General features: G+C 34.3%; 1 protein-coding gene across 1 annotated transcript; it reads right to left on the bottom strand.

The window, feature by feature from the left end:
- Positions 1-376: 376 nt before the first annotated feature.
- LOC127264873 (uncharacterized) lies at positions 377-12,331 on the bottom strand. The gene is made up of 18 exons (XM_051294434.1): positions 12,164-12,331; positions 10,394-10,883; positions 9,364-9,455; positions 8,270-8,434; positions 7,749-8,142; positions 6,347-6,465; positions 6,188-6,260; positions 5,894-6,111; positions 5,748-5,792; positions 5,083-5,125; positions 4,491-4,682; positions 3,867-3,970; positions 3,632-3,686; positions 2,782-2,928; positions 2,130-2,258; positions 1,858-2,028; positions 840-899; positions 377-735 (listed from the first exon to the last, which is right to left on the bottom strand). Exons 1-18 carry the CDS (start codon positions 12,202-12,204, stop codon positions 610-612), a joined length of 2,664 nt encoding a protein of 887 aa, XP_051150391.1. The 5' UTR covers positions 12,205-12,331; the 3' UTR covers positions 377-609.
- Between the last annotated feature and the right edge of the window lie 254 nt (positions 12,332-12,585).

Genomic DNA, 12,585 nt, shown 5'->3' with positions numbered 1-12,585 from the left:
ATATATTATAAACGGATTGTCATGTTGATTCGGATTGAAGACTTCAATTCTAACCCGACTTATTTATTATCGTGTCGAGTTCATATCGACTTGTACACATAATTGAATCGAATCTATTACCCAAGTCTAATTATTGTGTGTTAAGTTCATATCGAATTGTTGTCTCGTGTCAACTTTTGTCAAACTCTAATGATGTTTGTGACATGAACTTTAGCAGATAATTTATTTATTGTAACTTTCATAATAATCCGTTTAAAGGCATCATATTTAGATCTAAGATCATATGGCAGAGGGATCATTGTTAGTATTATCTGTTAACATCAAAACTCAATTGTGTTTGCGTCTGTTGCTTGTCAAATTCTTGCAGAGCACATGATGATGGGAAGAGATATGCAGAGCACTTTAGACAACAATGAACAGTCGAGCAGGTCACACAATCTATGGCTGGCTACAGCTGCTGCTGATATTTACAACGTAGAATTTTGAAAGAGAATTTATAGAGTGACAACATCAACAAATGCCCAATGCTCGGCTAGAGCACCACTTTACAAGATGTTGATTTTGGAGCAAGAGGCCAATTCAAAGCTCTGCTCGACTCGGCTCGTGGAGTTATTCTTCTCTACTATCATTTTTGTCATCATTATCATCGTTTGTGCTTGCCTCATCTTCCATTTCCTTCAGTTTCTCCAGCTGCCTCAAAAGGTCTAGCCTTTCCGGGCCGTATGTGGACGGTATCTGTTAAGTAAACCAAAATAAATCAATCATAATCATGGCGGTGTTGTCTTTTTAAAAAAACAGTAAATAACAAGCTAGAGGGGGTAGAGTTCGTTTATACAAACCAGTCCGGGCATGTATCGCTGAATTGCAGCCAACATGGCAGCATGGCCGACTGCAGTAACCTGCGAGATACAGATAATGAATGCACAGGCATTAACTTGTGATATAGCATCAGGCAAAACCTTATATATGTCATCATCTCTACAAAAACTCATCGGTAGAGCAGTATCCTTTTGTATGAACACTATAATATATAACGTCAAAGAGCAGCTGACTGGATCGCTTTACCCCTTTGTGCTTAAGATACCCGAATATAAAAACTGATTTTGATGCTGCAGGTACTCAAATTGCTGTTGGATATTCTAAAGTCATGATGTATTAAAAAAAGGGCTAAAAGAATTTTACAGAGGCTGTTCTTCTTGGCAAACTGAAAGCAAAGCTAGTGCAGATGATAAAAGCAATTGTCAATTTAGGTAGCATTTCCAAACACAGCTTGGAGGATACACATATTTTGTACTCAGAGAATGAAGCAAAATGTGCCAATAATGGAAAATAGACACTAGGAATTGGTATACATAAATGTAGTTTTGAATCATAATGTCTGTCTGTCAACAGACCACACATGTGGGCAGATTCACAGTTATACCTTCATGAGGTGGTGGTTTAACTATTACAAGAAAAGCCCTTTACATGCAAAAATCAAGTATCTTCCAATAGATTTGGAAGGAGTCAAACTAAATAGAGTCAGAAGGATCACAAGGTAGTACTCAAACGGCGGTGCCATGAATAAATAGAAATTTATTTATTTGTGAAAAACCCGAGTAGAGCGGAGACTAGTAAGTGGCAAATCATATTCATTAACGGAAGCAATAAATAAGTATGACGTGCAGAAAAAAAGGATGGGAAATATGTTGAGAACAAACACAGGAATGAAGGCAGCAAGACTATAAGGGACTACAACAGTATTTTCTCGGTAACTTACTTTGCAAAAGCCCACGCCACATAATTTGTTCAGGCCATTAGTGGTTCATTGCAATAAAAGAAAACTAATAGAATTCAAAGTAAGATCCTTATGCTTACCGGAAGCAGCATGAGAACACCGATGGGAACTACTGATGCCAAGTCAGTCAATGTTCTTCGGAGAGCCTGCTTCTCTTTTTCTGTTATTTCATCCCCAATTAGGGCCCTTCTGAGCAGTCCCATAGCCGAAGCAGTATCAATGGCTAAAAGTTGAGTTCCTTGCAAGACATTCTGGTTGCAAACACACAAAACTTACACATTACAAAATGAAACAACCAAGTGGCTGACTAACAATCAACTGTGGTTGAAGACATAGGACAGGTAAATCATACTGTGCTTGTTTCTTTCAACTTATCCAGAGACTTCTCAATAATACCATCTTTCTTCTGAGCATTCACCAACCCAGGGCTTTTAGAATCACCACTTTTCTTGGATGTATCACCTTTCATCTGAATTTCATCCTACGAGAAAGTATATAATAAATATCACCAGAAAAGGCTGTACGTTATCAAGCAAAAGGAGTAGCCACTAATATTGAACAATAATGAATTTCGTGGATCATCTCCAAAGCATCAAATACTCCTTCAATATAAACACAGCTAAGAAAGATAAAAGCATAAAATCAAAAGACTGATTCATCCAATCATTGCATCCTATGAACAGAAATAGTGTAACTTGAAGTAAAGATGAGAAGCGAGCTGCACATGTAGATTGTGTCATGGAATGTACATTTATGTAAGAACTAAAAATTACTTCGGTAACAAACAAGTGAATTTATGAATGGCAAGCATGGCCATACATATTTCATTTGATAACAAACTAGTTTCAACATTTAAGTTAAATTGAACTTGTGCAGCAACATCTGTTCCACTATAATATAGGAGGAAAGAATGGGGAAAACAAAAAAAAAAAAAGAAAACCGGAGAAGCATGCATAATGAAAATTAACATATGATGATAGTAATGTTAGAACAGTGTAATGTACCTCTTCTTGTTGACACTGGTCCGTACTTTTTTGAACTCTTCTTTCAAGCTCCATTAGTTCATTCCTTAATAATTCAAACCTCTTATATTCTTCAGATCCTGATTCAGTAATATCCACCTCTGCAGCTTGTTCTGATAGCCTACCATTCTGCCAAATGCAAAATAATATTTCTTTTCATACGAAACCAACAAAATTACCATATAACATAGCAAGAAAAAACACATGCAAGAAAGCAGAATAAAACTTAATGAGGTGTATTAGAGTCAATTCATCGTTCATTACCATTGATTTATAAATTGAAAAAGACAAGTGCGAAGAACGCAATTCATAGATGGCAGTGTAGTGTGTATTGTGTGACTAGAATGGTGTACAATAACTTATAACTAGAGTAATATTAGTTAAGGCTGCAACATACAAGTCAGTATCTGAAGACATGCCAAGGAAATAACACCAAGATTCGTGTAGTTAAAATTGCAGATGATTATAAGTTTGCAACTATACATTCAGATATTTATTGTGATATAATTCATTCATATGATCTAAATATGAAACCATACCTTATCTCTCGCATAAATTCAGCTATATAAACAAGAAAACTAAAAATGCATAAATGATTTAACAAGTGCAGATTACAAAGGTGTGATGCAGTTTCTCCATTCAACCACCCACTAAATCAGATAATATTTATATAACAAGGGTCATCAGAAGGCGAAATATGATCTAAGAGATTGGAGAGCACTAATATGAGTAAATGGTTACTGCAAAGAAGGATGACATGCAGAGTATGAACCAGTACAGAAGGCAAAAAGAAAGTAGTTAGGATATTGAAGAATGAATAATTAAAGCATACACCAAGGCCAGAGGAATTGGGGGTCCTGAGCATAATGAAGTCCCAGAAACCAGAACTGCCAATCACAAGACAAAGACAATCAATCATCAGAAAAGAAATAATCAATCAATACACATTCTTAAATAATTTTGAAAATAATAATAATAATAATAATAATAATAATAATAATAATAATAATAATAATAATAATAATAATAATAAAGTGGAGCAAAAAGATATTCTAAGCATTACATACCTGCTGCTCCTATCAATTTCCAAATCAAAATTCTTGCTATCTTTTCCATTGGAATACTGTTCCTGGTCAACAAAAGATGATGTAGATTCACCGGCTACATTACCCTAGCATAGCAAACAGAAGACAAAAAAGAACAAATCAAATTTGTGACTACTATGGTTTTACTGAATATCAGCTTTCAATTTCCTGTCTATTTCACTTCTGGGAAGTGCATCAATTGAAGGAGAAGATAACAGTGAGCACTTATTTTCGCTTTGATCAAAACATAATATCTGGATCTTGGCATATTTTACAAGCAAGTTCAAGAGATAAGAAATGCATTATGTATAAAATAAGAGGAAATTTTGCACATAACCCATGCATGAATGCCTTAAAAGTTCAGGTCACATCAAACCAACAATGATGGGTAAGATAGAGAGAAGAGAGAGTATATACGCAAGATATTATCCTTATGGTTAAGCTTAAGCAAGTACTAACTGTTACATTTCTGGCATAAGAAATGCATGTATTTAAAGAACCCATAATAGTAAAACTGTAATTGCAAATAACGGAGGGTTAATTCCAATTAAAGAAGTGGAGTCTAGCTATAATTAACATGTTGATCTGGATAATATTAACATATACCTGCTGAAGTGAGGCTTCCTTAGCTCTGAAAGATGCCTCAAGAAACTCAGCCTCCTTCTTCAGTTTCCGTATCCTTTCAAGGTCTGAACAGGCAGCTTTCAAGTGTTCCTTTCCAGAACTGAAACTTGATACATGTAGTTCCTGAAGCAAATCTTCAAGTCGTATAAGTGCTTCTTCAACACTCTCAAGAGCCTAACAAAAAACAGATAATATAGTGCATCATCACAATAATCATTTTCATACTAAAAGCACAATGCAGTCTTTAAAGACAAACTCATTTACTAAATTTAAGCTGTAAACATCCATGAAGCAGCTATAATCATAACAGCTTCATACTGATTAAAGAAACATCTTAACTTTGCATCTTCAATTGACGCAATAAACAGTAATAATTCAAATCTGCCAAATTTCACATTGAAAAGATCTTGTGTAGCCCACGAGAGAAAATGGTCTGCTGAGGCTCTTTTACTAACATCACTTCCTAACAAATATATACTCAGCAGGAGAAAGGGTATGACTATTTTATCCTCTATGCTTACATGGAAGAATAAAGTGTTTATACATGATTTTACACAATACAGAATCTGAGTACCTTATCAAATGATTGTGATTCTTTTTCAACTGGTGGAGAAACCCTGTGGATAAGTTTCAGAGTATTAATTCCAGTACCATGCATTAGAATATAAGATCTACAACATTCTAAAACATTAAATAGAAAAAGATTCTGACGATAAATGAAATCCCAATGAATTAAAAAAAAAAAAAAAAAAAAGCAGCAGCATCCAAGAGCATCTTAACAACTTGAGTTTTTCTGTTGCACACAAGAAAACTCAATGGCCTCTTTTAATATGCATCCTTTGGCAAACCATTTATTACCAATTTACCATCATTCAATATTACAAGGTACAACAGTCTAGTATTCCACAGCCAACAATTATTGAAATATTTAAGCAGTTTGCTTAAAGATAGATAGGGTATGTTCTTTTGGTGATTTTTTTTGGATTTTGGTTTGAATAGTGGTATGGATGTGATGTTTGTGGGAGGAAATTATGTACTTCATAGGGAATCGTGAAGATTGAATTTTAAAAATTGAAAAAAAAAAAAAATGGAATTGCCAACCAAACAAACACAGATATTCTCCTACCAGCATTGCAAGCACACAAGCAAAAAAGTTCTAATATTGAATCTTATCAATTGAATGTTGAGCAATACAGGAGAGGAGAGAAGTGGATATGTGCATTCCCTTCTTCAACTTACCCTTTTATTCCCATATCCTCCATGCACACTTTCAATTTGTTGTGCCTGTAAGATGTGAAAAATAAAAATGGCTTATTGTACTGTTAAGTTGAATATATCAACCTAAAAGTCATAAACGAAAAAAATGGAGGAAAGAAGTGAAATACCCCTTGGAAAGAAACCTAGCAGCTTTAACATTGGATGGATTCTCCAGCCATTTACTGTACTTTATAAAGCTCTCAATCCAGTGGGAGCAAACATCCAAGGCTAGGGGGATAGCAACGGGGTTGGGAGGACCTTCCTCGTGTTTGTGTCCATGAATGGGTTTAGATATATTGCTGTACCCTGGATAAAAAGGAAGCCAATCCAATTCTTCACACACAACCTGTGACATCAACAGACCATTTACCTTCTTGAAACATGCAGATTCTTCTTAAAATTCATTTATCTTTTGTTCTAACCTCCACATACAGTTGATAAGAACTTATTGCCGACAACTGTGGATAATAGAGAACAGTGCCGCCAATTAGGTACCTAAATAGACAAGATAGTAAGTACAGAAGAAAAAGAGTAATTAGGCTATATAGAAAATGCAGGCATCTCTGACTTAGAAATTGCACCGTATGAATTCTTCAATCGGTTCATCCATGGTTTTGAAGCCATTCGAACATAGGAAGGACTGAGTACTTCTCCCCAAGGCAATGAAGAATCCAAATATGGCTAAGTCCCTCTCCAGAACCTCCATTTCATGAATGAGAACGAAACAGTGAGCATCAATAGGAAGAAAGCAATCTAGCAAGTTTCTGGTGCACATAGGCATAAGGCATAAAAAGTAGGTTCAACCACCCCTTTATGTTATCACATCTAGAAAAAACAATCATAATCACGCATGTAAGAAATATTACAACCCCATAGTATCACAGAACAAATCTGGTTTGCCATATTATCAAGAAAGTTTGTGTCTGTCACCAACTAGTAAAATGCAAATACAGAGGTTATGCTTCGGGGTTGAACTCCCAGATGTCAAGAGCTTGATGAGGTGCTATTTAACTCAAACTACATATTTCAAAGGAAAACCCACAACATGCTTATAAGTCATAATTGTATTCTGAAGCTAATTTCAAAACTTCTAGCATCGTTAACAATTTATCCAAGTAAATAAGTTGGAATGGAAGTTCACATATTATGCTTGCTATATAACAATTGAATTCCTTAATCCCTTAGGATCCTTTAACAAAGAGAAAGTTTTGATCATATTCCTTGGTAAAAGTCTAGTATTATTGCAAAGCAGATGATCACTTTAGAAAATGCTGAATGCTAAAATTTCCAAATAAGAGCACCCGCAATGGTGCATCTCCTCGCCATGTTACCATTTTAAAAAAAAAAAGAAAATATTGAAAATATTTCTCATAAACATATTTGTACTTTATGCTAGGGCACATGGCATATGTATAAAATATATATTATAAATGTGTATATATATTGTTTTCGGTAATTATTTTTAAATTTGTTATTTTATTTTAATTTCGTAATATTTCTATAATTTATAGTAAAATTTAATATTCTATAAAATGATACAAATATTGAATATATTTTTATTAATTAAAAATTTAAATGTTCTCAAAAAATACATAATAAATTAAATATTAATTAAAAAATAATATTAATTTATTATTAATTAGCTATAAAATTAATAAAATATTATAACTTTTTTTATACATATGAAATAATATGGAAATAAATATAAATAAAAAAATTTGAGATGAATCTCTTTATTGTAGGTATAAAATTGAAAAAAGTATCTTTGCTTACGTGGCGGAGATAGAAAATGATGTGGAAAATAAAACGTATACTAAAGAATGAGTATGTTGGTTGCGGATGCTCTAAGTGCTTCAAATTAAGAAAGTACAGTCATTTTAGAGCACAGATATGTACTTCTATTATAAGTTAGAGCATTTCAAAAAATCAATCTGATCATCATCAAATAATGTGCAAATACAAACAGAATTATCCCTGTCTAACCTCAATACTTTCACTGGTTGTGAGCCTGGACCATATTCTCTCCCGATCAATAGCTCGCTGCAGCTGCCTTTGTACCAGATCCACCCAAAATGTAATTTCTTCGGCGCCCAACTCATTTTTCACTCTGCATGAAGCAGCTCGAGGACCAAAATGTACAAGAAACTCTCTACGCAAGCCAGTTTCTTTTATTGAATGGTAAGCTTGTCGAACAGGAACAAATTCAACAAGCATGTCCATCAACCTACCACTTGTATCAGGGATTATGGAAAAGAATTGAGCACAAGAAACTTTAGTTGGACCAAGTTTTGTGATTGCTGCAATGCAGCTTAGTGAGAGTATCAGAAGGGATACATCGCTTGAGTTACCCGGACGTGAGGGAGAGCCTTTTATGTACCTTTTAAAATAAGTAAATACATAGTTCAGAGATAGAGGACAAACTTTTGAACGTCACCAATGGAATTGTTAGTAATTGTGTAAGATATAATATGGTTACCGCACATCGTAGTGAGTTCATTTCTTACAGTGCAGTAGCCGAAGAAAAGCGTTGCTCCTTTTCAAAGTGCTCAACAAAGCTGGCTACCACAGCAGGGATTTGTTCAGACCAAAACCAGTCAAAACAGTCAGGCTGTTCAGATAACAACTTGTCTCTAATTGCACTCTCCAAAGGAGCAGACTGCCGAGATAAGCTAAATCAAAACGAAAATAAAGTATTACATATGTTTGAGGAAACAGAATATAAACTGGAAAGCAAATCGCACATATTCCACACAATGGGAACATTGGAAGTAAATAAGGCGATGCTCAGGTCTTGTCTCTTTGTGCAATATTACATATTTATTATATTTAATTCCTCAATAACACTGCCTCACAAGCGTTGCCAGTGAAACATTTTTTTCTGAAATTGGCGGCACCGTGGAACAGAGGACCTCATGCTCTGACACATTTCAGCTCACATAAAACTTAAAAGTTGAAAGGGTATAGAAACATTTTATATTTCTTTTATAGATTTCTTCAAAAAATAAATAAATAAAAAGCGGTTGTATGTCTAGTACAAGATGTGAGAAACTATAGGTTGTGTTTGCTTGTTGGTTTTTCACTATTACAAAACATTTTTTCCCCAAAATCATCAAATCAGACATCTATATTTCATTTATTATATTATACTGAAATTTACTTTGAGTTAAAAATTAAAAACATCACATCAACACATATTTATATCACATCAAACAACTGTTTCAATTTAAAATTTTACTATTCAAAACCCAAACCCAAAACCAAAACCAAAACCCACAACCAAACACAAATTGGTTTTGCTTAGACATATGTTGTAACTATTTTGGAGTTTTGGATCGGTTTGGGAATAGTTAAAAGTTGAATAGAATTAGATGTTGGATGTGATGTTTTGAATAGAGAATAATTTTTCTTTTTCATGTCATATTTTAAATGAAAAAATAAGTTTTGAATGTGATGTTTTTAGAGAAAAATTTTGATGAATAGTGTGAATGAAAACATAAATAAACAGAGGCTATAATTTGAGGCAACAGGGCAAAATTTGACCTAAGTTCTGCATCAAGCAATTCATAGGAATCCATCTGGTGAGAAGAGAATGTCATACCTCCTCTGCACAAAAACATTGATATCTCTGTCTCTTCCATATCCACGGGATGAAATCTCACTTGCTGCTAGGAGTTGAGATAATACAGCAGCCTGAAGAAATTTACAAGTCTTTATGAAAGCAGACAAGATAACACTCTGAAATTCAGCCACCATTACGACTAATCCACTCACTGATACAGTTACAACTTACAACTTCATAGATTTACCTCACTCTATTAAACCAAGTAGGATCACTGGAAGTTCAAAAGTGTATTTCATCACACAAGATTGGTGCATCAGCAAGAAGTGGCCTCAAGAAGGGTATCATGTCTTCAAAATAATTCTTCTTTGCTTAATTTGAAGTAGATATGAAAATATGCACTTATGAATAGTTCAGCAAGCATTGATTTCGTAGTGAATCTATTATGTGGCTGTGGAAGAAAAACATTAGGTGAATATAACGTCCATCATTTGGTTGCCTGCAAGGGGATCTATTAGAATGAAACTTAAATGAGTTTGATCTAGTAAAGACTAAAGAATGAATATATCAGAAATTCCATTACAAGAGCAAGGAGAAAACATAAATCACAAGAAAAGGGAAGCTTTTTTTTTTTTTGTCAGTGTCCTGCAAGCACACTCATTTTTACTATTAGAAAATCAAGACAGCGAGATATTGCACAAAATGACACTATCCACAATCTTCCACTTGTAAGATATATCAAAGTCGGAAGATAGATATAGCTAGACACTTTCACAAAATTACCAGGTATTAACAGGTTGTATTATTTTCAAGTACAGAGAAAATCTATATTTCATCTGCATCTGGATGAAAAAAGAACAAATAAAAATTGTGAAGCATATCTGAAAGTTCCATGTTTTTCCTTATGTTAGATAGCTGTAGACAGAGAGCATCTCTATTAGTGCTATTCATCTCAGCTTCAGGTTGAAGAAGACAGACATAAGTACCAGATTTTCATTCCCCCCTACACAAGTGACCTAAACATAATGTGCAATAAACAAAATATGTTGGTACTAAGTTCTATAACAACCTGATAAGAAAGTGGCTTAACCCAAGCATGCTTGTCAACTCCAAGCCAATTTTTTGAGAACCAAGACTTCTTAGATAATGAGCTTTGTTGCTTGATTTCCAGCTCAAAAACTCTTGCAGCATCATGCAGAAGTTGAACAAGCCTTGTATTACAGTCTCCATCCTGTAAAGACTGATTCAACTTATACCTAATTTCGTCAACATCTTCTTGAGTTCTTGCTTGGTGACTTGCATTGACTGCCATGCCATCATCAGAAGACGACAAAGAAAGAAAACTATCCACCATCCTTGATTTGCGGAAGTTAATGGACTGTCTTCTTAAATATGACAGCCTGCTGAGACTAAATTTACCATTGTCCACATGGGTCAGCCTTATATGAAATTTCTTCCTCCTATTACAAGGATATATTATCAGATTATCCAAGCCAACTATTTTTCTGCTAAAATGACTGGCCTTGACAGATTTAACTGGGGACGATAGGCTTGAAGAGCTGCAAATGAGTAATGCAGGTGTAAGCTACACTGAGGAATGAACAAAATAATGTATTATCAGGGTACTCATATAAAGATGAAATGTGTCTAAATTCTTGAAACTAGTTGTATGCCCACTTTATCCTACATAATGCAAAATAAGAAAGATAACCAGTTATTCTAACAATAATCTAAATTACACTAAAAAAAATTATTCTACAATAGAAGTAAAAATATAAATAGGAAAAAGTACAATCCTTTTAATAGAAACTTGGCATACCGCATATACATCAATGTTTTATCCTTTTGCTCTTAGCCAATCTAAATTTCAAATTATTGTGAGCTAAATTATTCTCAAGAGAACCAAATTTGATCAAAAAACAGAATGCAACTAAGAAAACTAAACCCGATAACAAGTCAATGAATGACGGCGATGGCAAATGAAATTTTTAAAAGAAATAATGTATCTCATCCCAAAACAAGCAGGGTGAAGCCATGCTTCAAGGTAGCTACAAGCATGAAGAAAGAACAGCCATATCTCACTTCCTCTCTCTCAAAGAAAAAAACCCCAGCCATATCTCACTTCCTCTCTCTCAAAGAAAAAAACCCCAGCCATATCTCTCCAATTCAGTGTTGCCACATCAGAATTACTGAATCAACTAAATAATTAGTTTTTTAACAAGTTAGTTTGGTTTTTAGTCAGTTTTTCAGTTAGCATAATCAGTTATTTTAGCTTAAAATCATCTATTACATCGGTTGCAACTGATTTTAATCCATTGAGCATATTTGAGTATTTAATTCACCTCCATATCACACAGAAAACCATTTGTTGCAATGTTTTTCCAGATCAAAAACAGCTACATCCAAATTTCTATATTTCAAATTCTTATCTGCTCAGCTTCCAATCAAGGCGCTGCTTCAGCACCTCGTGCATTTCTTCATAAACACCTTTACCATTTCTCAGAGTACTATTACATCAAAAATATGAATTTATATTACACTATGTTATAACTACACCAAATGACGTCCACATACAAAAATTTCACAACAGAAAGAATCCCAACCCAAATAACAGCTACATCCGAATTTTCCCTTACACAAGCCTGAATGATTGAAAACAAAGTAGCAGCTTACTTCTAGGCAAATAACCACACTACTCATACACGCAAAAGAGATTCCGAATCACTATAAACTCCCAAATCCATCCATCACCAAAGCAATAATTGGCGCAACATTCAACCAACTAAGAAAACGAATATAAAAAAAACACACACACACACACAATTCGCGAACTACTGACCTGGAAGAGACCAGGCTCTGGTGGCGCGCCTGCAGAGACATAAGCCGATCCCAGAAATTTTCCAATGGAGTTTGAACGCAATTTCAGTGATTGGTGTGTGCTGGGAGGATAGAAACTAGAATGAAAATTTCTGGTAAATTAATAAGTTGGGGAAAACGGATAGGCACTTTTATTTATTTATTTATTTATTTATTTATTTGTCCTTTTTCTTTATTTGGGGAGGGTGTGTGTGTACGGGGTCTGTTGCCGACGTGGCACGAAAGGGCGGGTAGGTGCTTCTGGATATCTATCTTTGTACGTGGGGAAGCCTACTATCACAAACGATATTGGCTTTGGGCACAATATACATATAGAACGTTTTTCTTTTTCTTTTTTAAGTTAACTTTAAAATATTACTTCTAATATTTACTTTTACATAAAAC

Source organism: Andrographis paniculata, unplaced genomic scaffold (assembly GCF_009805555.1).
Source record: "Andrographis paniculata isolate CXL003 unplaced genomic scaffold, ASM980555v1 Contig71END, whole genome shotgun sequence".
NCBI lineage: Eukaryota > Viridiplantae > Streptophyta > Magnoliopsida > Lamiales > Acanthaceae > Andrographis > Andrographis paniculata.
This window is presented reverse-complemented; position numbering and strand designations above follow the sequence as displayed.